This window comes from Haliotis cracherodii, unplaced genomic scaffold (genome assembly GCF_022045235.1).
Source record: "Haliotis cracherodii isolate W230 unplaced genomic scaffold, xgHalCrac1.p SCAF_22, whole genome shotgun sequence".
Classification (NCBI taxonomy): Eukaryota; Metazoa; Mollusca; class Gastropoda; order Lepetellida; family Haliotidae; genus Haliotis; species Haliotis cracherodii.
In genome coordinates this window covers 3,923,606-3,948,309 of record NW_027266278.1, presented here as the reverse complement: position 1 = coordinate 3,948,309, position 24,704 = coordinate 3,923,606, and the positions used below count along the sequence as shown (strand labels likewise).

Below are 24,704 nucleotides of genomic sequence, written 5' to 3'. Positions count from 1 at the left end.
TTGTCTGTTTGTTGTTTAACGCCGCACTCGGCAATATTCCAGCTATATAGGTCGGTTGATTTGATCGTCCAATCATAAACTACGTCAGAGCCGTTCAGGTTGGCCCGGATGTCCAATAACGAATCTTCCTGAAATTGGTCATCGTGACATTATTGAAACATGTCAGCTTTGAAACTCGATCAAGGTCAGTTGATTTGAACGAACAATCATAAACTGCGTCAAAGCCGTTCAGGTTACTTAAAACCGGTATTGGGCGGTTTGTTGGGGACTATATAAAAGAAGACATTTAACAATTCTTCCACAAGGGAACTGCGGTTTGAGTTTGTGCGGTTAACAACATGTCTCTTATTCGCACTGCATCCTTGGTCATTATTTTTATTACAGGAGTAGCGTATTCTGCAGTCCAAAAAACCCAGGCAGCGATCACAGAAGGTACGATTCCTAGTTTCCTTGATTGTACAATGTATGCAGCATTTGGTCACTTTGCGTTACTGATTTCTGTCCTGTCTTAAATTCTCACTGCTATTTTACCTTTTACGCTAAATACAATCAAGACTGGTTCATCCCTGACGTTGACTTTTTAAATGTTATATCTTTTCAGAGCCACTGTTATCAAACATCAACCAAGTTTCAGCCCAATGTAAGTACCCGCAAACATAGATTAAGGGGGCACGGGTGGCTCACTCGTCTAAGGTGCCGCGATTCGCTGTGCAGAGTTGCGTCCCTTTGGCACGCCAGAATCTTATGATTGTGGGTTCGAATCCCGGTTCGCCCCGATTATGTTTCTAGGTTTGTCAGCACCATACCTGTCTTCTTGAGTTTCATCGAAGTGGTAACCGTCTGAGACCTGCATCACTTCGGGCTTTCCTCCCACATTAAGCTGACACGCTGTGATATAACTTGAATACTGTTAAAAGCGGCGTTAAACACAACTCACTCATTCACTGTCTAGATGAGTTGTTGAATTATAATCAGTATGTTACTCACAATTCGAGCCTTAACAATAGCAATTATATCTTTCACAATATTCTCATTTCTGTTAAAAGTCTGGGTAATTGTATAGGTAATTCGTGCAATTCTATCTTTGTCTACAATTGTCTGTGATAATTATTTTTGGCTCTACACATGCCTTTTATGTTGTTAGTTGTTCAGTTTAATATTAAACGAAACTCCTAAATTACCGCACCTATTCACGGGGGCCTACCATTTGTAGAAGGATATTTCGAATAGCAAATAAAATCGTACATCAAAATCAGTTCAATGCAGACGACAAATTAGTTTTTTTTATGAATATTGATAATATGTTTTGAATGATAGTTACTTTATATTACGTTCGTTATCAAATTAATTAATCAATGTTTTATTATCATTTAAGTTCTGGCCTGGGGTCGAAGTCGTAGTCGACGTCCAAGTTGTGGTGGTAGTTTTTCGGGAACAAGTGGTTACATATCATCGCAGAATTACCCAAACAACTATTCAGACAACCAGGACTGTCGATGGCTGATTACTGTTCCGTCTTCACAAAGAGTTAGGATCACCTTCCTGGACTTTGAGCTCGAGCAGTCATCTACCTGTGCATATGATTATGTGTCGGTGAGGACGGTAATTTCTGTATCTGTCAAAAAGAGATAATCGTATTGGAATGATTGAAATGAATGTTATTAGTATGTTGGTCAACTGGCTTTGATAATATGATTTCATTGAAAAACCGGGCATATTCAAATTGCTGAAGGAAAGTTCAAGTTTATATCTTTATTGCCGACAATCTTAAAGGCTAGGCCTATAGAACAGATATGTTAAGGACATTAATATATTGATATTTACACACGATTAATTCATTAAACCCTTTAGAGAATAGTACAAAAAAAGACCTTTGAACAAATTGTCAAGGTTTTCTCGTTTTCTATAAAGTGTAGAATTACTCAACATGTCAACATGCGTTCGACTGTGTTAAATACCTTCCTGTTTCAGTCTTTAAGCAGACGAAAGCCAATTTTGCTTTCCATTGTTGTCAAACATCATATCATAAGAAATTTCAAAACGTCCGCATAGATTTATTGTGCAGTGTACGATGTCGGTGTACAAGTCTCAGATATAGGGCAGGCAATTTCTGTAGTGATTTATTAGTTTGACTGTAAAATGATTCGTACGATTCGATAGTAATCTCGTTTTTCATTTCGATCCCTGTTTACGAAATCGGATCAAAATAATTAAATATTTTTTTTACTCAAGCATTGTAAATAAATTTTACTTCATAAAAATGTGATGAGGGTTTTCCTTTCATCTATTGATATTAGAATATCGAGAACAAATGTTAAAAGGATAAAAAAAATTATTAGGAATCTCACACCCTTTAAAATCAACTGGTCAAAACCCTTTCAAACGTAGTGATTCATTTTGACTTTGCAATACAAAGTTTTGACTGGTATGCATATTTCAGAGCCCATATGTAACTCTTGTCAAACAAACCTTGATGACACAAGGTGTTTGCGAACAGGTTAAGCCTTCCAAAAGTAAGTGTTTGTCGGTTATTCAAATATGGACCAAAATATCGTGAGCAGCCTCCTACCAATTCATAACTTTAAAATCATTATGGTTGTGGTCGATGGTTTGATAGTGATTGATAAACACTTGCTTATCATCGGACTGAATGTCAAAAGGTTTTGTCGTTTCAGTTTCAACATACAGTCATATCTTAGTCAAGACTACATGCATGTGGACTCTACATGTTCTGTAGAAACGTCTGTACATGTGCAACCACTTCTCTTTCAAATTGCGATTGTGACTTATTGAATATTGATATAAAATATTGTGTTGACATACATCTTCGTATTTGCTTCAGATTCATGATGGCCCCAGCCTCTCCTCTCGAAAGTTGACGAAGCAGTGTGGACTATCACTGCCTTCTCCTCCTGCATATCCTTCTTCCTCAAACCAGGTCTACATTCGCATGGTCACAGACGGTTCAGTTAGCAGGAAAGGGTTTCGGGCTAAATATGAGGCCATAAGTAAGAGCCTTTACCTCTTTCTTGCTGAATAGTTTGACAGTCATAACAAAGTTGATGGATAGCAAAGTAAACAAAACGTTTATGGATAACAACTTCTGTGGTATACTGTCACAGCGACGATACCGAACAACGGAAAAATTATTCATATATTAATACATCACTATACTGAAATGAACAAATTGTTCATATCAAAGGTACATATCATTAAACATGTCATTCCATTGCAAGATTGACCAAATACCAACACCAGGTATTCCATTCAGAACTTTCGTATTACAGCATGTGGCGGATCGCTCACAGGAACATATGGCGCTATCAAGAGTCCCAATTACCCGAATCCCTACCCACATGGAACAAACTGCTTGTGGACGATAACTGTTCCAACCAACTACTACATCAAGCTCACCATTTACGACTTCCACGTCGAATCACACTCGAACTGCAATTACGATGCTCTTGAGGTAGGAGAACATCACCCTAGATGAAATTACAATGTGTCCATTAAAATTAAATTTGATTTAAGACTAAAATTATACCAATATGATGGCTTTGTAAGATCACCGTTAAATGTTTCTTTCAAATAGGAATGTATACTGTGATTCTTTCTCTATCATATTTTTTGTCAGTGGTAGTAAGTGATGTCACGTAGGCGAAAACAGGTTCCGTATTACTCATGTATGTGTGTGTCAGTGGGGATTGGATGATATGATTATAACCATTGTATGTCACCATTACTCAACGGCGTGGCACTTTCCTATCGACCACTGATTTGTCCAGGCCAAGTCCAGATTCTACCCTTACCAAAGTAGGCTGGACTATTGTCGCTCAATCGTAGCTCCACCAGTGACTATTATGAGTTACGTTCCATCTATGTCCCTTCTATCCATCAATTAGATTCCATCTCTCATCATTTGCATTAATTTGCTTCTGACAAAGTGGCGGCGACTATTCAAGACGATCGTATCAATAATCCTAATCTACGATGTAATAAAACGGGTCTCACCTTGCAAAGTGCATCAAATCACTATAACGCCTTGATTAACAACCTAAACACAATATTTGAAAATATCTTTCGACGCCCACTTGACGATACACATTTTTTTGCAAATCCTGCAATCAACCGAAATCTGCATGTTGAAATCCATGTTGCTTATGAACTAGATGTCTCTTTCGTTGTGCGATTTTGATTGGACTATGCTCGCACCAGTTAGTTCAGCCAATATATAACTCCAGAATTCCAGCTTAGTTCGGCAAGGGCGGATACTGGACTTTTATAGTCAGCTAACTCCCTTGCCTCGGGAAAAATGAATACCACATAAAGCTACAAACTAACAAGTACTTTGTGATATATATACATCTTGTATGTCCCATGAAGTTGTATGGAGGTCCAGACGCGTCGGCCCCACAGTTAGCCAAGCTTTGCCACAGTCAGACAACAACACAAGTCCTAACAACCACTGGCAATACCTTGTTCGTCAGATTTAGGAGTGACGGCAGCGTGACCATGAAGGGCTTTTCAGCCGTGTACAAGGCATTTAGTGGAGGTAATTGACATGCTGTCAAAGCTGCCATCTTTTGATGTTTACTAGTTGCACATAATTACGCACACGACAGTGAGAATGTATTTGATTCATAGCCATCACATATATTTCCTAATATAAACCACTGGATTATGTTATCAAATGATCTTTGGATATGTCAACAGTAAAGATTCAAATAATAGTTCCATGCGTATGTAAAAACATCGAACAGTAATTCGTCCTCATTTCGTATCAGTTAATCCTTTCCAAAAAGATGCAAAAGCAAATAAAACGTATGACGTTTTTCATCGTTTTTGTATTCGTTTGCACGTTTAAGGCTGCGGGGGCAGCTTCAGTATTCCTCAGGGCGTCATAGTGTCCAAGAACTACCCCCAGAACTACCCCCACAACACCGACTGTCAGTGGCGGATCACAGTGGCGAGGGGAAGCAGGGTGCGGCTGAAAATAACCGATTTCGACGTAGAAAGTCACAGCACCTGCCACTACGACTATGTTGCAGTAGGTATTTCTGTAATAAAGGCGACAAAAACCATTTCCATAGCCACAAGAAATCTCTGCTAAATGCAGAGTCGATTGTTACAAATATTAATTACATATGAATACATGGACCGTTAGAATTCTTACTGAGCTACAAGTAATACAGATAAGGAAAACATATTTACAAACGTGCAAGGGACCGACTATTTGATATTTTGGAAGCTGGGATTGTATCAATGAAAAACTTTGCCTCTAAAATGAAATTGTTCGCTTCACGTACAGCAACTGAAAGACGTGTGTCCAAAAAGACGCCATTTTACAAGAAAGTACAAACATGTGCATATATGGACATTTCTTTTATCTTTTGTTTCTTTAAGCTATACGATGGCTATTCTGCTGCGTCTAGGCAGATGTTGAAGTACTGTGGCTCAACGCTGCCATCTCAAAGAATATATACGTCATCATCCAATCAGATGTATGTACGCATGAGAACAGATCACTCCGTGAGCGCCCGTGGATTCCGAGGAGAATTCATCACTGGTGCGTATAGAGTGTAACTGTGATGATAATGATGTATAAAAACTTAAAGGTGTTTCACAAGTTTAACTTTTAAATATGGACTTTCGGTCAATTCAAGAATATTTTATGGGTACGCATCCGTTGGTATTTGAAGAGAGTCTGTACAAATTATTTTGAATGATGTTTTCGAAAAATCCTTTAACTAATTATTTTTCTTAATTTATCAGTTTATACATTTGTCGTAGCAGTCTGAACATTTCATTTCATTGCAAGATTGACGAAGAACATTTGTTTAATTTGCTTTGAAGAGAATTTGTTCTATTTGATATGAATAAATTTCTCGAAACATCCCTTAACTAGTTGAGATGTAATTCATTTTCTTAATTTATGAGTTTTGTTATTTCAGTGTGTGGCAATAGTCTGACAGGAACTTACGGAACATTGACCAGCCCAAATTACCCCGGCAATTACCCCGTGAATAAAGAATGTCAGTGGAAGATTACAGTTCCAAGTGGCAGTTATATCAAGCTGACGATCACCAGTTTTGACCTCGAAACACATTCCAGCTGTTCATACGATGTGGTTGAGGTATAATTTTGTTGATATTTCATGGTTTTAGGTTTCATGGTTTTGTTCGGTGCACCCTATACTAACGCTTGAAGAAACTCAGAAGTATGTGGGACTTTTGAACAGTAACGCTGGGTTTCATGGTGCAAATTGGCTGACCCGTGATGTGATAGTTGGTCGCAAGCGCAGTAGAATGCCTTATGAAGTGCAATGTAAAATCTTCTTTGAAACCCCTTCTTGTAACATTTTCTCTTGGTGTCGTAAAGTTTTATATATTTTGTTGATATTTCCTTTTGGACCTTATCTGAATCATTTCAGATTTTCCAAAAACATACTCTTCAAGCAGGCGTTAACCAAACTCACTCAATTGTTATAGGTCTTTGGAGGGCCTGACCTGTCCTCTCCACGTCTTACGAGACTCTGTCACAAACAGACCACTCATCAGATTGTAACATCAACGGGGAACACCATGCTTGTGAGATTCAAGAGCGACCACAGCGTATCTGGCAAAGGGTTTTCTGCCTTTTACCAGGCTCTAAATGGAGGTAACTAATGTTTTCAGTAACCTTCTCCTGTACGCACTACGTCATTCTTAAAAACATGTACTACATTGAGCCAGCACGATTCCAGCTGTATCCCTGCGATCTGTGCATAACCGAAAGCCAGTTACTGACAGCATAAGCAAATATACAGGCTACCAGGGTATAATGACACACAAATCGGCCCGACCGAACCAGACCTGTCCTGACCTGGAATCCTGACTACAGCACTAACACATAAGAGACTTAATGCAGATAATCATAATGTCCAAGATCATTCATTTAAGAATTGACCTTCACTTTGTGTGAGTTCATTGGAGTATGAACCTTCTTCATAGAGTGAGGGCCTGTATGAGCTTGCGACAACGTTCATACAATGTTTGGCCCTCACTCTATGAAGGTTCATACTCCAATGAACTCACACAAAGTGAAGGTCAATTCTTATAATTTTTTTATCACAATTTCTTACCTCAAAAGATGCAGGCCTAGATCTAAACACAATTTTATTTAGTACGTGTGACTTCATGTTTACACTGACAGCCATACAACAACCAGCTATATCGCGGAGTAAAATAGTTCCTCAAAAGAGAGGTGACATGGGCGTATGGATGCACAACTCCAGAAACATCTTACGCAGCACATGTGTTTAAATCATATCGTCATTAGATGAGAAAGGTCTGTAAAGAACTACCTCAGTTAGTCAGTCACAATGATAGCGCGTCGTAACACATTTACATCAAGTACAAGACGTCAAAATGGCCGACACGATAAACGTGACGGGAGAGATTTCCGAAGTTGTTAATGAACCTGTGGCGGCTACATGTGTTAGTCATCATTGATCAACTGGCCGATCATTGAAAGGTGAATAAAGATGCGTCAAACAGACACAAGGGTAAATTCATAGATTGATGGAGACAGTCAATGTCAGCCTAGGCACGGATCGAGTCGATACTACGATAGTTTAGATGTGCATTTCTTCGTTTGTTCATTAGGATGGGCCGTAGCGAGGATATTCGTGAACAATCATGCAGTCACGCTCTCTGACACGCTCTCTTTCTCAAAGTATACTGAAACGCTGAGACCAAGAATAAAGGTTCTTAATGATCAGAAAGAACGCTTATGCATGTTTTCGTGCTAGGGAATTCCCAGGGGTTTCCCCAGGAATGTGGAAGTGTTTACGTCAATTCAAGAACACGGTCTCGTGAAAAACGTATGAACGTCAAATTGAGTCGTTCATACACTTATGAACGTCAATTTCGCGGTCATGTGACCGACCTCTCGTCCAATGGACATATGTTAATACATACATGTTATTCTACAGGATGTGGCGGTGCATTCAGCACCCCTAATGGAGTCATTATGTCCAAAAACTACCCACAGACCTACCCCCACAGCACTGAATGCCGCTGGCTGATCAAAGTTGACTCTGGCCAAAGGATTACCCTCAACTTCAAGGACTTTGACGTTGAAGATCACGCTACCTGTGCCTATGATTATGTCGCTGTAAGTTCAGTTTGATATGGTTCATATATGTTTTGTTATTAAAAAAGAATATTCCCTTTTCTTTTACACGCATTTATTACTAATAAAATGTGCAAAAAAACCATAATTTGAAAACGTGATATTTTATCTCTTTTTTCTAAACTTCATATTAAAGTTATTTAAACATATGATCAGAAAAAAAATATTGATATGATTTAATCGAAATTTTGATGATTCGTTAATGAAGTAGACTTGGTATTTTGACATTATTCCTTTGTTTTCACATAGCTGTACGATGGGACAAGCACATCTGCCAGTCAGCTGTTGAAGCACTGTGGAAACGGATTACCTACTCCGACTGCATACAGATCATCATCCAACTCCATGTACGTGCGCATGCGCACTGACATCAACGTCGCGTCGCGGGGATTCAAGGCAGAGTACAGTTGCGCCTGATAGCAATGATGAACTGTATTGCATATTAGTCCATATCAACATCTTCTGGACTCATTGCGATGATGTCTTTTCCTTCATATATCTTGTTTTATGCTGATATTACTGATGGAGCTGATTCTGTTTTTTATTGCCCGTGTATTTTACACATATGTACTTGTAGATAAAGCAGATGTAGCATCATGACTAACTTAGCTTTATTTCTTTTATTTACACGTATCGACGACTGAACTGTCTGTTAATGCCAGTCCAATAACCAAAACCAACCGCTGTAGACACTTTGCTTCTTTTATTCTTCCTCAGTTTTACACCATTCACACTAAAACAACCTGTCACGACGGCCGGCACATGCTCACTCACTTTCTCACAACACGAGATTTTCCCAGCAGCCCCACTTCCGACATGCGCAGTGGGCTTAGCAGACGATATATCAACACTGTCCGCGCGCCTGCTGAACGGATACATAAGTATTTCAAAAGTATTGATGATTAAAGTTCATACCTTCCAGTAGTATTTTCTTCCATGCACTGAATGTAATAACAGTAAACAAAGCAGTTCCTTTGCTGAATGGAGGACAACGTGGAAGTCAATCATTTGTGAATACTTTATGTCCGTTTCAGTCAGTGTCCCTCATGTACAGGAATACGAACAAGTGACGCAGTTGCAAGTATATGGACAGCAGTATCTGTCAGTTTCCAAATTTAAAATCACAAATTAATTTATGGATTTGTATAGAAAGTATATTTCATCTTTTTCTTTTGGAAGTACTTGATCGTTAATGATTGAAACGTTCATTTTGCTCTGATTTTATAGTGACTTCAAACATTTATTACCAGTGCTATTTTTGTTAACATTTGCGTTTAAATGTTATGTAGACTTGTAGAAAGTGAAACAAGGACTGGTCGGCTCGGAGTCAGTATACTGTGTCTGTGTGGGGTATTCATGTTAAACTTCGGCATGGTATCTCGGTGATCTGGCACTATAAATCGGCATCAGTCCGGACTAGTACAAGCAGTCACACATACACGTGCATGCACGTCGCCATATAAGTGCAGTAATCTTGGACGCGACATTAAACCCCATTTCACTTCACCTCTTTTCACATACGTTAATCTAAATAACAACTTGCAAAAAGCAAATATGACGGAAGTTGTTGTAGACGGAACCCCTGCTATGTTACAGACATCGGTTCTTGAATTCGATGCAATATAAGGATTGGCTAGTATCAGATAGTAAAATTAGTTTTACAAACTTCTTTGATAGGCATTTTAGAAGTTGGAGTACTAAGTAAGGATACGAATTTATGGATGAACAACTTCTTTATTACAATTAAGAGCGACGTTTCGGTGTAGGTTCTAACACCGTTATCAAGCAAGTGATTTACAGAGTGACTGACTGACTGATATAAAAGATTTAACGTGCGCTTTCCGACTACAGCGTATTTCGCACACGGGCCTGGCCGGACCATTTAGTGTATTCCGAGAAGGGTGAAAGTGGTGTGTGCAACCCAAGAGGGGGCTTTTAGGGGTTGCTTATATTGATTTTTTGAAATTTTTAAATTTGGAATAAATGCAGAGGTGGGTGGAGGAGGGAACTAAGGGAGCCGGGTGAGGTGCGTGTTTGTATGTTTATTGGATTTTGGATTGGTAGATTAATTAATTTTTAGATGCGCTTAATTAGGTCTGTTTTGATTAGGAATACGCCTAGGGCCTTGAAGTTTTCTAGTTTATTTTGAGGGTTTAGTATTTCATCTAGAGTAGGAACCTTATTTAGATTGAGGGCGGTTTGTAGTGTGGTTCTGTGTGTTTGATAGTGGGTGCAGTGAATGAGTGCGTGTTCTGTGGTTTCGGGTTGTTTGCAATGGGGGCAGTTGCCTGTGGTGTGTCTTTTAAGTTGTTTTAGGTGGTTATTTAGGTTGGTGTGTCCTGTTTGGAGTTTTGTAATTAATCTGTCAATTTTTTTAGAGGGGTGTAGGATTTTAGGTTTGGCTAGTGGTTTTCTGAGCACTTTTTTTATTTGGCTATTTGAGTTTTGATATTGATTATGCCATTTTTTGGTTATTTTTTGTTTGTTTACACTTTTAATTTCTGATTTTGAGATGGGTAGGTTTAGGCTTATTTCTGGTATTTTGAGAGATAATTTAGCTGCTTTATCGGCGCTTTCATTGCCGTAAATTCCTACGTGGGCGGGGATCCACAAGAAGGTTATTTGTTTGCCTGCTTTTGTTAGGTCGTTGGAGCTTTTAAGTATTTGGTTTATTAATTTAGGTCGTTTTTTGGTATTTTTGTTTTGGAGGGCTTGTAGTCCACTAAGGGAGTCAGTGAGAATTAGGATTTTTTTGTTGTTTTTAGATTGTTGGTTATGCAGGGCTGAGGCCATGCCCATAAGTTCGGCCGTGAATATTGATTGGTTGTTAGGGAGTCGGTAAGATTGTGTGGATATAACTGGTTGTGTGGTATGGACTCCGAAGCCTGTGTGGTTGGAGATCGGGTCTGAAGATCCGTCAGTGTATATGTGACACCAATTTGGCCAATTTTCGTGTATGTATGCAAGTGTGGTGGTTTTAGCTATGTTTGGGTCGGTTTGTTTATTTATTTGGTTAGCTAGCGTTGTGTCTATTTGGGGTATTTTGAGTTTAGGGGTGAAGATATTTGATTTTTTGCAGTTTTGTTTAAGATTTTGAGTTTGGTGTTCATTGAGGTAGTTAGTTATTCTTTGGGATATTGGGGTGAGTAAGGGGTGTTTGCGAGCTAGAGCTTGGTTTCTTGGGCTAATGTTTTGGTTAATTAGGTTTTGGATGAGAGGGTTTGTTTGGGACGCGGCCCAGAAATTAAGGCTTAGATGTTCCCTGCGTAGATTTAGTGGCATTTCTCCTGTAAGGGCCTGAAGTGAGGTGTAAGAGGTGCCATGTTGGGTGCGTGTAATTAGTTTGAGAGCCTGATATTGTATTGAGTCAAGTTTTTTAGAAATAGAGTTGTTTAGGGTATTGTATATGGCACAGCCGTAGTCTAGTTTTGATCTAATTAGTGTTGTATATAGTGAGAGGAGAGTATCTTTGGAGGCTCCCCAGTTAGAGCCGGTGAGACATCTTAATGTGTTAAGGTCTTTGCTGCATCTAGTTTTTAGGTTTTGGACGTGAGCCTCCCAGGTGAGGTGTTGATCGAAAATAAGTCCTAAGAATTTTGTTTGTTTTTGGAATTTGATTGTTTGGTTGTTTAGCTGGAGGATTGGGTAGGCAGGTTTCATGTTTTTATGTTTGAATACTATTCCTGTTGTTTTATCTGAGTTAAGGGAGAAGCCCCATTTGTCTGCCCATTGTTGTATTTTATTTAGAGATTTTTGGATTAAGTTTTCTGCCATTTTAATGCTTTTAGTGCGGATCCATAGGGCTCCGTCATCCGCGAATTTTGAAGTGTTTAGTTTAGGGGATAAGCCCTCGAATAGATCATTTATCATTATATTGAAGAGGGTTGGGCTGAGGATGCTGCCCTGGGGAGTGCCATTTTCTAGGGGACACTGGTCCGATAGTGTATGGTCTATACCCACGGTAATTTTGCGATTGTTTAGGAAATCTTGGATGAAGTTTATTATTTGACCTTTTAGTCCTATTTTTTTTAGTTTTTGTATTAGCCCTTGGTGCCATACCATATCGAAAGCTTTAGAGAAGTCGAGGAATATGCCTATGGTGTATTGCTTGTTTAACTGTCCTGTTTTTATATCCTGTTCTAGTCGGGCAAGGTTATCGAGAGTTGATCGGCCAGGAGTGAAGCCGCTTTGGTCAGGGTTTATGATGTTGTTTTGGTCTAGGTAGTGCTGTAGCCTATTTTTAGTCATAAGTTCCATTATTTTGCAGAGATTTGAGGTTAAGGAGATGGGCCTATAGGAGTTTGCCTGATCTGCTGGTTTATTTGGTTTAGGTATTGGGATTACTAGAGCTTCCTTCCATGAGGATGGGACCTGTCCGTTTAGGTAGACTAGGTTGTATAGTTTAAGTAAAGTTTGGAGTAGTTTGGTAGGTAAGTGTTTGATTATTTGGTAAGAGGTGAGGTCTAGGCCAGGGGCTGTTCCTTTTTTTCTATTGTTTAGTACGTGATTTAGTTCTTCTATGGTGTAAGGTTGATTTATTTCTAGGTTGTCTTGTCTGTTTTCTTTGGAGAATTTGGTTTCTTTATTTAGTTTATCTTGGAATTTCTTACTGAAGTTACTGTTGCTGCTAACTTTAGAGAAGTGTTTGGCTAGGTTGTTGGCCTTTTGGGTGGGGTTTGTTGAGTTGTTTATATTGGGGCTTTTTTTGTGCCGTTTGATGCCTCGGATGGCGTGAATTTTGCGCCACACCTTCCTAGCGTCGGTGTGGTGATTTAGCTCCTCACAGAATTTTTTCCAGTTTTTGGTTTTAGCAGTTTTAACTAGGTTTTGCACTTGGTGGTTAAGTTCATGAGCTGTTTTGAGATGAGAGGGGTCTCGTTTAGCTCTGTTGAAAGCTGATTTGCGTTTTAGTCTAGTTAGCTCTATTTCCTCATTCCACCAAGGGACAGTGGGTTTTCCTGGGTTGGATGATTTGAAGGGGATTGCGGATTTGGCTGCGTTGATTATGAAGTTAGTTAGGTTTTGACAGAATGTTTCGGGGTCTGTTGTTTCTAAATCGTTTAGATTAGCTTCGTTGCATAATTCTTGGAATTGGTCCCAGTTGGCGTTTTTGTACTGAAATTTAGGTTCCTGTTTAGGGGTTTGATTTGGTATTTTTATATTTCCTAGGGTTATATTTATGGGAAAGTGGTCGCTGCCTAGAGGTACTGGGTGGACGTCCCACATCAGACTTTGTGCTAAGTCTGGCGTACATATTGTTAAGTCGATAGCCGACATGGTGTGGTGGGTTTTGTCGTACCTAGTTGGTTGGTTATTGTTTAATAGTATTAGGTCATTTTTTTCGATCCACTCTGATATTAGTTGTCCATGGTTGTCTAGTTTATCTGCAATGCCCCAGGTAGGATGATGGGCATTGAAGTCTCCTATGAAGATGGTTGATTTATTTCCTAATTGGTAAAGGACATCTAGGTCTGTATCTTTAATTGGTTTTAGTGTTGAGTGATAGATGTTAATGATTTTTATTTTTTGGTTATTGATGGTGACTTGGATTCCATTAGCTTCTAGATTAGGAGTGTTTACTTTAACTTCCTCGTAGTTAATATCCTCTCTAACGTAGATGATTAGACCTCCTCCTGTTCTGCCTGGCATGGTTTTGGACCTGTCGGTTCTCACTGCGTTATAATTTGGTAGGTTGAATTTAGTTTTATGTGAGAATTTGGTTTCTTGAATACAAGCTACATGGGGACCTTTATCTATTTTGAATTTAGCTTTGAGTTCAGAACCATGGCCGGCGAGGCCATTGGCATTCCATTGAAAAATGTTTAGGCCTTCCATTGGGAAAATGGGTGGATTTATGTTTGGTTTAGGCTTGGTTTAGGTATTTACTTTAGTAGGTTATTAAGGTTGCTGCTGAAACGTTCGAAAGAGGTGGTGACGAGTTTTAGTTTATGTGCTACACCAAAGAAGGCTTTGGAGCTGGCTTCTGGATTAGACTGCTTTAACACGTAAGCTAGTAGGAGGACTAAGTTGTTCAGATTTTTGCTTGCTACGTTTTGGGTGAGTTTTTTTCTATAGCTTTTGGTTTTTGGGGCTGACAAGGTAAGCTCGTTTATTTCCTCTGAGGATGTGTACTGGTCCTCTTCGGTTAAGTTGTCTTTAGTTTGGTCAATCTGTTCGGTGGTGGGTTGCATGCTGGGTTTGGGTGCGAGAGTCTGAGTGGTTTCTGTAGTTTCCCTGTTGACTGGGTGTTCGGGGGTTGCCTGTAGGTTTGGGAGTGTTGTTGCCCTTGTGGCTGTGATGGCTTGTGTTGGTGCTGGTTGTGTGGTGGTCGTTGTGCGTTGGGTTTTGCTTGCGGGTGTAGATGTGGTAATTGTAGGGTGAGAGGCGGGGAGGGTGAGAGTGTGAGTTTGTGGGATGTGTGGGGTGTTTATTTCATTTGCGGTGTATGCGTCTCGCTGATTTGGGTCCCATACGGAGACTGGGTATACTGTTTTGCGTGCGTGAGTGTTGTTGTTTGAGGGTGGTGTTGGTAGTAGTGGTTTGTATGCTTGCGGTGTGGGTTTTTTGGTTTGGATTTTGGCCGTGTTTATGTCTATATGTCTGTTGGCCTGTTGGGTGAGTGATAGTCTGTGGGGGCATTGGTTCGAGAGTGATGAGTGTTTTATGGATTTGCAGTGGATGCACCAGGGTGTGCATATGCCTGGGCAGTCCGTTTGAGCACAGTTTTTGCATTTAGTTTTTTTGAAAGTACATTGGTTAGCGGTGTGATTATATTGTAGGCAATTAGAACATTGCTTTACTTGCTTGATGTATGGTTTGACCTCTAAGTTATGGTTAGCGCCGAAAGTGATATGTTTGGGGGCTTCAGGGTGTTTAGCTGTTTTTTTGAAGTTTATTATTACAATAGGTGTGGGGGTGGTTTTCCCGTTTCTGTTTGATTTAATCCTGCGGAGGCTAGTTATTTGTGGTTGGGTTTGGATAGTGTTAGCTTCTTTGGCGTATATGTCGAGGTCCTCGTCGGTTTCCCTTGGGTGCACTCGAATAACTCCCCTAGTGTATATTTGCCAGTTAGGTTTAGAGCTATTTACGGTGAATTGGAATATTTGTTTAATTTTAGTTGCTGCTATGTAGGATTCTTGATTTGGGAAGATTATCTGATATCCTTTGAAACTACGTTTGATGTTTAGGTAATTGATTTTTTGTTGCCTTAGCCACATGCCTATTTTATTTATGGTCAGTGTTGGAGCTAGTTGTACTGAGGGGGTGGCCGAAAAAAAGTAGAGGGCCCATGTGGTGATGAGGGCTGCGGGTGAGAGGGTGTGTGAGGTAGGTGATGCCGATGCGTCTAGTTTGCGTTTTTTTGAGTTGCATGCTTGGGGAGGTGGGGTGCTGGGTTGAGTTTCCATGTAGGAGGCTTGAGGGTCTTCATCGCCGTAGCCTGCGGGAATGAGTGAGGGTGTTGCCCTGTCGGAGGTGTTGTGCGCCTCCGCAGGTGTAGGGGATGTAATGCCAGATATTTCGCATATCTCGATTTGTCTTTGGTCTGTCATGCTGGGATTGGGTGTATAGGATGTGTGTGTGAGTTTTGGTGTTTGAGGTGAGGGGTTGTGGATGGAGTGTTTTGGAAGGGGTGAGTAGTGTTTGCGGTGTTTTGGTTGTTTTGGGTTTGTGAGTTGTTTAAAGCTTTAAGAGATTAATTGGAGGGCTTGTGTTTTAATTTGAAGTGTTTGAGTTTGTTTAGGTGGGCTTTGTGAGTGTAGTTTTAGGTTTGGGCTTGGGTGTGAGCGTTGATTAGGAGGTGTAGGTTGTTGTGAATGGATGGGTGAGTGGTTATATAATTACCTTTGAAGTTCTCCCTGGGCTTGCTATCAGCGGTGCTGTGCGTGGGCTTGAGGAGGCTCTGGAGGCTTGGAGAGGTGTTGCTGGCTTGGAGTACAAACTGCAACAGATTTACAGAGTGCAGTAAGCAAGCATATATACACGTAGGAGGCAATGTTTATACAGTAGGGTAGATATTGTATACTGGAGTAGCGAAGCCTGCTGTGTACACACAAGGGCAGTGATGATGACCATGGGTGAAGTCAGTGCCATGATACAAAGGATGAAGCCAGTAATGTAAACAACCGGATTATGGCTGATTGGGGTCTTTGATGAGTTGATGGTACGCCAGGGGTATGTAATAGCCTTGGTCACGGTTGATGGAGGGCTGACGTCTTTGGATGTTGATGGCTTCTTGTAGTTTCCTGATCTTGAAGTCTTTGAGGTTGGTGGCGAGGGTTGTGACTCTCTCCCACTGGATGTTGTGGCTTGGGTTGTCACGGATGTGGTCTGATAGAGCTGATTTAGAGTCATCTTTGGAGACTGAGCTTTCATGTTCTTTAATTCGGGTCTTGAGGGGCCTGGACGTTTCTCCTATGTAAGCTTTCCACAATTGCACGGAATGTGGTACACTGCTCCTGATGGTTCTGGCTTGTGGCTGGATGGTGGTTTCCCTGTGGCTTTAATAGAGTTCTGAATAGTCTGACTTCTTTTGAAGACTACATCAATGTTGGCCTGTTTCTTTAAGAGTCTCTGGATTTTGTGGCTAACTGTTCCAAAGTAGGGGAGGCTGATCACAAAGGGTGCAGACTGTGGACGTGGGGATTTCTGGGATTTCTTGGTGATGGTCTTTATCGTCTGTTGTACTAGTTGCTCAGGATAGCAGTTATGCTGTGTAAATACTTGTTTGAGGTGGCTAAGTTCAGTAGTTAGATGTTGCTTCGTGGAACAGATGCTGTGGGCTCGTCTTGCTAGGGTTGACACAATTCCTTTCTTGACTTGAGGTGGATGGTTGGATGCATAGTGTAAGTATTGATCTGTGTGGGTTGGTTTCCTATAAACAGTGGTCTGGAGTTTGTCGTTTTTATCTTTCTGTACGAGTACATCAAGGAAAGGGAGCTGTCGATTGGTTTCTTCCTCCATGGTGAACTGCATACGTGGGTTTTGGGAATTAAGGTGATCCAATAGGGTTCTGGGGTCATTGTTGGGATGTAGGATGGCAAAGGTATCATCAACTTTGTGGAACCAGCAGAGGGGAGTTATTGGGGATGTTTCCAGGGCTTTTTCTTCCAGGTGGGTCACAAATATCTCTGTGATCAAGGGTGATAGTGGGGATCCCATTGGGAGGCCGTGGGTTTGTTGAGAGAATGTGTCTTTCCAGGTAAAGTATGTAGAGCTGATACAGGAGTGTATGAGGCGGATGATGCTGTGAGTTGTTAGGCGGGTGTCTAGGGATGGGAGGATTTCCTCAACGCGGGTTCTGATGATTTCCATGGCCTCGTCCCGGGGTACATTCGTGAATAGGTCGACAACGTAGTAGCTTATGAGGGTTCCTGGTTGGGGGATGTCGAGGATCTTCTTACAGAATTCTGACGAATCTGTCACAAAGGACTTGGCAGTCTTGCCAAGAGGTGCGAGGAGGCGGGCTAGGTGCTGGGCTGTATTGTAGTGGACGGTATCTCTGGAGCAGACTAGGAGACGGGCTTTGACGGGGTCTTTGTGAATTTTAATGGTTGCCCGGGCATAAGGTGGCTTGGGGTGACTGGTGATGAAACACGAAAATTTGCTACACCTGCATATAAACCACTCCTCCCTACACCACACCCAAACACCATCCCACAAACAAACACCACACCCATAACCGACAGCTCTGTCTGGGACCCCTACCGAGAAACCGCACCTACCTCACACACACAAGCAGCCACTCAACCAACCACGAACCCTCCCACATCTCACATAGCCAAAACATCAACCCCCGCATGCAAAACAAACCTCAAAATGACCACCACAACACGACCCTCATCCAAGCACCCTAGAGCCCATATGGCAACAACACTCTCCAACAAGCAAGCACAACAACAAAACACAAACACGAAGACAACATCAGCTACACCCATCCCGCAAACACCTTCACAACCCTCCACATCACATGCCTCCCCCATGGAAACTCAATCAGCTAAACCTAATCCAACCGATGACGAAGATTTCTCCACTACTGACGAAGCAATAGACACTACTCCAACTAAAACAAACCAAACTCCCCAACCAGCCAACACCCCGAACCAAAATAACCTCACCTTACTCATAGCATACATGCATAGTCAAAACTCACCAAAAGCTAGCATGAAATCCTTCCACAAAGTAGCTTTCAATCTAAAATTAACCGATCTTCCCTTCTTCCTCTTTAACCTCCATCTAAAAGAACTCACCGAATAAAATAAAAAATAAAAAATAAATCACCAATCACCCGAAACCAATAATGGAAGGACTAAATATTTTTCAGTGGAACGCCAACGGCCATGAACTAAAAACTAAATTTAAACTAAATAAAGGCCCTCACATTGCTTGTATACAGGAAACCAAATTCTCAAAAAAATCCAAATTCACACTACCTAACTACAACTCAGTTAGAACTGACAGAGCTAAACCGAAAACAAGAAGAGCCGCAGGAGGACTAATCATATTTATCAGGGAAGATATAAATTACGAAGAAATAAAAATAGACACGTCAAACCTAGAAGCCAACAGCATTAAAATCACATTAAATAACCAAAACATAAACATCATAAATATTTACCACTGGGGGGAACAAAAAGTACAACCTGAAGATTTAAACAAACTACTCCAAATAAGCGATAAATCTACTATATTCCTAGGAGACTTTAACGCTCACCATCCTACATGGCGCATAGATGATAAAATAGATAATCATGGCAAATTAATCTCCGAATGGATAGAAACAAACGACCTAGTACTCCTTAATAGCAACCAACCCACGAGGTACGATAAGATAACCCAAAAAATGTCGGCTATCGACCTAACCATATGCACCGCAGATCTAGCCCAAAGCACTCAATGGGAAGAGCACGACGTCCCGCTAGGTAGTGACCACTTCCCCATAAACATAACCATAGGAAATACAAACGTACCAATCCAAACAGAAAACCAAGAACCAAAATTCCATTACAATAAAGCTAACTGGGACCAATTCCAAGATGTCTGCAACGAAGCTAACTTAAACGAAATAGAAAATAATGATCCAGAAACCTATTGTAAAAACCTAACAGACTATATAATAAACGTAGCCAAAACCTCCATCCCTTTCAAAACATCTAAGACAGGCAAACCGACGGTACCATGGTGGAATGAGGAAATAGAACAGACTAGACGAAAACGTAAATCAGCCTTCAATAAAGCAAAACGCGACTACAAATATTTAAACATAGCCCACGAACTAAACCACCAGGTTTAAAAACTAGTCCAAATAGCCAAAAGTAGAGACTGGAAAAAATTCTGTGAAGGTAAATAAACGTACAGATGCCAGAACGGTCTGGCGCAAAATCCACGCCATCAGAGGCTTAAAACGACATAAAAAAACCCCTAACATTAACAACTCAACCAACCCCGCCCAAAAAGCAAATAATCTCGCCAACCACTTTTCGGCCGTTAGCAGTAACACCAACTTCAGCCCAAAATTCCAAGATAAACTTAAAACAGAAAACAAACCCACAAAAGAATCAAACAATCTAGAAATAAATCAACCCTACACAATGGAGGAGCTCCTCTACGTAATCCAAAACAGGAAAAAGGGCACAGCTCCAGGATTAGACCTAACCTCTTACCAAATAATTAAAAAAACTCCCCCTAAAACTACCCCAGGCACTACTCAAACTATACAATCTCATCTACCTAAACGGACAGGTTCCTACTCCCTGGAAACAGGCCCTAGTCATACCAATCCCTAAACCTAATAAACCAGCTAATCAAGCTAACTCATATAGACCAATATCCCTAACTTCAAACTTATGTAAAGTAATGGAATCAATGGCTAAAAATAGATTACAACATTACTTAACCCAAAATAACATCATAAACCCAGATCAAAGCGGTTTCACTCCTGGCCGCTCAACCCTAGATAACCTCGCCCGACTAGAACAAGATATTAAGACAGGACAACTAAATAAACAATATACCACAGGCATCTTCTTAGACTTCTCTAAAGCTTTCGACATGGTATGGCACGATGGGCTAATACAAAAACTTAAAAAAATAGGACTCAAAGGTCAGATAATAAACTACATCCAGGACTTCCTAAACCATCGTAAAATAACCGTGGGTATAGACCAAACTCTATCGGACCAATGTCCCCTAGAAAATGGCACTCCACAGGACAGTATCCTCAGCCCCACCCTCTTCAATATAATGATAAACGATCTATTCGAGGGCCTATCCCCTAAAGTAAACACATCAAAATTCGCGGATGATGGAGCCATCTGGATCCGCACTTAAAGCATGAAAATGGCCCAAAATTTACTCCAAAAATCTCTTAATAAAATACAACAATGGGCTGACAAATGGGGCTTCTCCCTTAACTCAGAAAAAACAACAGGAATAGTATTCAAACATAAAAACATGAAACCCGCCTCCCCAATCCTCCAGCTAAACAATCAAACAATCAAATTTCAAAAACAAACCAAATTCTTAGGACTTATTTTCGATGAACATCTCACCTGGGATGCTCCCATCCAAAACCTAAAAACTAAATGCAGTAAAGACCTAAACACCCTAAGATGCCTAACTGGCTCTAACTGGGGAGCCTCCAAAGATACTCTCCTCTCTCTCTACATATCACAAATTAGATCAAATCTAGACTACGGCAGCGCCATATACAACACCCTTAACAACTCCCTATCTAAAAAACTTGACTCAGTACAATATCAGGCTCTCAAACTAATTACACGCAACCAACATGGCACCTCCTACACCTCACTTCAGGCCTTAACAGGAGAGATGCCACTAAGTCTACGCAGGGAACAGCTAAGCTTAAATTTCTGGGCCGCGTCCCAATCAAACCCTCTCATCCAAAACTTAATAAACCAAAACATCAGCCCTAAAAACCAAGCTCTAGCTCGTAAACACCCCTTACTTACCCCAATATCCCAAAGAATAACAAACTACCTAAATGAACACCAAATTAAAAATCTTAAACAAAAGTGCAAACAATCAAATATCTTCACCCCTAAGCTTAGAATACCCAAAATAGACACAACACTAGCTAGCCAAATAAATAAACAAACCGACCCAAACATAGCTAAAACTACCACACTAGCATACATACACGAAAATTGGCCAAATTGGTGTCACATTTACACGGACGGATCCTCAGATCCGACCTCCAAACACACAGGTTTCGGAGTCCATACCACACAACCAACTAAAACCACACAATCCTTCCGACTCCCAAATAACCAATCAATATTCACGGCAGAACTAATGGGCATGGCCTCAGCCCTCCATAATCAAGAATCCAAAAACCACAAAAAAATCCTAATACTTACCGACTCCCTAAGTGGACTACAAGCCCTCCAAAACAAAAATACCAAAAACCTACCTAAATTAATCAGTCAAATACTTAAAAACTCCAACGGCCCAACTAAGGCAGGCAAACAAATAACCTTCTTGTGGATCCCCGCCCACGTAGGAATATACGGTAATGAAAACGCCGATAAAGCAGCTAAACTAAATCCCAGAAATAAGCTTAAACTTACCCATCTCAAAATCAGAAATTAAAAGCGTAAACAAGCAAAAAATCACACAAAAATGGCATAACCTATATCTAAACTCAAATAGCCAAATCAAAAAAGTGCTCAGCAAACCACTAACCAAACCAAAAATTCTCCATCCATCAAAACAAATCGACAGAGTAATCACTAAACTCCAAACAGGACACACCAACCTAAATAACCACCTAAAAAAAATAAAAAAAACACACTACAGGTAACTGCCCACATTGCAAAAAACTAGAAACCCCAGAACACGCACTCATCCACTGCACACACTACCTCACACATCGAAACGCATTACAAACCACCCTCAATCTAAACAAGGCTCTCACTCTAGAAGCAATACTAAACCCACAAAATAAACTAGAAAACTTCAAGGCCTTAGGCGTATTCTTAATCAAAACGGAACTAATAAAACGCATATAAAAACATAATAACCTACCAAATCAAAATCACATAAACAAACAAACATCCACCATACCCAGCTCCCTTAGTTCTCCTCCCCAACCCCATCGGCATCTATTCCAAATCTCAAAATTCTCAAATTATATATAAGCAACCCCTAAAGCCCCCTCTTAGGGTTGCACAAGCCACCTTTGCCCCTTTCGGAAACACATTAAATGGCCTGGCCGGGCCCGTGTGCGAAATACGCATCAGTCGGAAAGCGCACGTTAAATCTCAAAAGTAAGTAAGTAAGTAAGTACTCTGTAAATCACTTGCTTGATAACGGTGTTAGAACCTACACCGAAACGTTGCTCTTAATTGTAATAAAGAAGTTGTTCATCCATAAATTCTTATCCTTACTTAGTTTTACAAACACCACAAGATAATAAAAGTAACTTACATTTCAAAGTTAACAGGGTGTTCATGGACAATTTTCAATCATGTAAATACAGTAATACAGGAAAAAAATGTATCCACCAGTGGCTTGATAATGGAAAGAGTTTCCCTGAGTTTCACTTGTCTATGCTGAGTCAACTACAACGGAAAGGTTTGGGGCGAAACATTCACGCTATGTTATGACACAGCAGACGTAATTTCAAAATTAACATATCGTTTTCATCAGTTTTAACAAAATCAGTTAATGGACTATCGTGTCACTAGATTTTCTGGTTCATCAACCAATTTATTGTATGGTTTGTTTACACGCCACTATCGCATGGTAGGAGTATTGCTGTGCGGCTTCAGGTCTATTTTGCAAATTGTGTTAATAGCAGGTGCCACCGGTAGGGAAGAACATGCTTACTCTTTTCTCGAACACCTGGTGTCATCACTGATTTCCAGTGGTCCATTCATATAATTTTTACATCTATTTTGCCCTTTACGCCAAATCTTTAATCTGTTTCGGTTTCTAGACTGGTTATTCTCTTAGATTGACAATTTGTATTTAGTCACTTTTATTACTCTCAAAGGGCCCGGGTCTAAACAACAAGGACATCTGTACTTCTCCAAACAGAAACAAATCCCAAGAAAGGCATCAACCCTACCCTTCACTTACTTACTTACTTACTTACTTACTTACTTACATTGGAGATTTTACGTGCGCTTTCCGACTCCAGCGTATTTCGCACACGGCTACCCTTCACAGCCAAAACATTTCTCCCCAGCAAATAAATTCAACTGCCTTGACCCCTCTACATGTACCTCCCCTCAAAACATCTCAACCGAGAGTGTCCATGCCGTTTAAAAAAGTTTAAAAAAGGTGCTTCTAAGAGTACACACGGCATTATTATTTCATACCAGCGCACTTTTGTGTCAATTTTAGTTTTATTGGGCTATCTTAAGGATTTGTATTAATGTATTACCTTTCTATGATGCATGCATTCCGATTTAATTAACAAAACAGAATATATAGATGGTAGTTGGGTAAACACTGTCTAGCTTGTTATATTTTTTATGCTGTTTGTCTGTTTGTTTGTTTTTAACGCCGTACTCAGCAATATTCCAGCTATATGACGGTGGTCTGTCAATAATCGCGTCTGAATCAGACAAGTGATTGACAACATGAGCATATATCCATTCAATTGGGACCGATAACATGTATCAACCAAGTCAGTGAGCCTGACCACCCGTAAGTCGCCTCTTACGACAAGAATAGTCGCCTTGTACGGCCAGTTTGGGTTGCTGAAGACCTATTCTACCCCGGAATCTTCATGGGTTTCATATCTATTATTAACATTGGTTCTGTTAAGGTGAAGAGAATTGGCTACGTTAAATTCGTTATTTTTAATTATTTAGGTGAAAAGAGGTGAGGTGAAAAGGGGTTTAACGTCGCGTCCAAGATTATTGCACTTATATAGCGACGTGCATGCACGTGTGTGTGGCTGCTTGTCTTAGTCCGGACTGATGGGGATTTATAGTGCTAGCACACTCAGATACCATGCCGCAGTAAATCATGAATACCCCACTTAGACACAGTATACTGACTCCGAGCCGACCAGTTCTTGTTTTGGCACCTTGATGCCGAGCACCAGACAGGGTAAGAATAAGTACCATCTTTAAACGTCTTTTGGTATGTCGCGGCCGGGGATCGAACCCCGGACCGTCCGCTCTCCGGGCGGACGCTCTACCACTAGACCACACAAGCGGTCTATATGTAAAAAAAAACAGTATTAAAACAAAACACATACTAATAACGGAGTATTTTAATCATAATATTTAATCATGCATATTTTTGTCATAAAACAAAGAAAGAATTAAAAGAATGAATTTGAGAAGTATATCAGTGCAGATTACGGTTATTATTAGAAACATATATTCATATGCAAAATTAGAAAGTATCAGAATGTTTCAGAAACATATTCAATATAAGTGATATTAGTGTTCGTTTCTTTACCCATTAGGTGAACAATAACACCCACATAATCTTTTCTTAAAATACTAAATACGGAGTCATACATCCTATTACTAAAATGATATTGTTGAACTCCT

The 24,704-nt window shown here is 40.3% G+C and overlaps 2 protein-coding genes across 2 annotated transcripts; one reads left to right on the top strand and one right to left on the bottom strand.

Moving 5' to 3' along the window:
* The first annotated feature begins 315 nt into the window (after nt 1-315).
* Nucleotides 316-9,299, top strand: LOC139471239 (tolloid-like protein 1). Its single transcript, XM_071253537.1, has 12 exons — nt 316-432; nt 602-640; nt 1,376-1,593; nt 2,843-3,008; nt 3,288-3,469; nt 4,384-4,552; nt 4,866-5,047; nt 5,404-5,566; nt 5,952-6,133; nt 6,489-6,657; nt 7,973-8,154; nt 8,422-9,299. Exons 1-12 carry the CDS (start codon nt 339-341, stop codon nt 8,587-8,589), a joined length of 1,914 nt encoding a protein of 637 aa, XP_071109638.1. The 5' UTR covers nt 316-338; the 3' UTR covers nt 8,590-9,299.
* A 7,285-nt stretch (nt 9,300-16,584) lies between these two features.
* On the bottom strand, nt 16,585-18,309 carry LOC139471446 (uncharacterized). The gene is made up of 2 exons (XM_071253809.1): nt 18,293-18,309; nt 16,585-17,752 (listed from the first exon to the last, which is right to left on the bottom strand). The coding sequence occupies exons 1-2, from the start codon at nt 18,307-18,309 to the stop codon at nt 16,585-16,587; spliced, it is 1,185 nt and encodes a 394-aa protein (XP_071109910.1).
* Between the last annotated feature and the right edge of the window lie 6,395 nt (nt 18,310-24,704).

Excerpts from the sequence above, each read along its gene's own strand:
- LOC139471239 (XM_071253537.1), top strand. The coding sequence starts at position 339 with ATGTCTCTTATTCGCACTGCATCCTTGGTCATTATTTTTATTACAGGA. Across the intron at positions 1,594-2,842 it reads GTGCATATGATTATGTGTCG|ATTCATGATGGCCCCAGCCT; the intron begins GTGAGGACGGTA and ends TATTTGCTTCAG. Across the intron at positions 3,470-4,383 it reads GCAATTACGATGCTCTTGAG|TTGTATGGAGGTCCAGACGC; the intron begins GTAGGAGAACAT and ends TGTCCCATGAAG.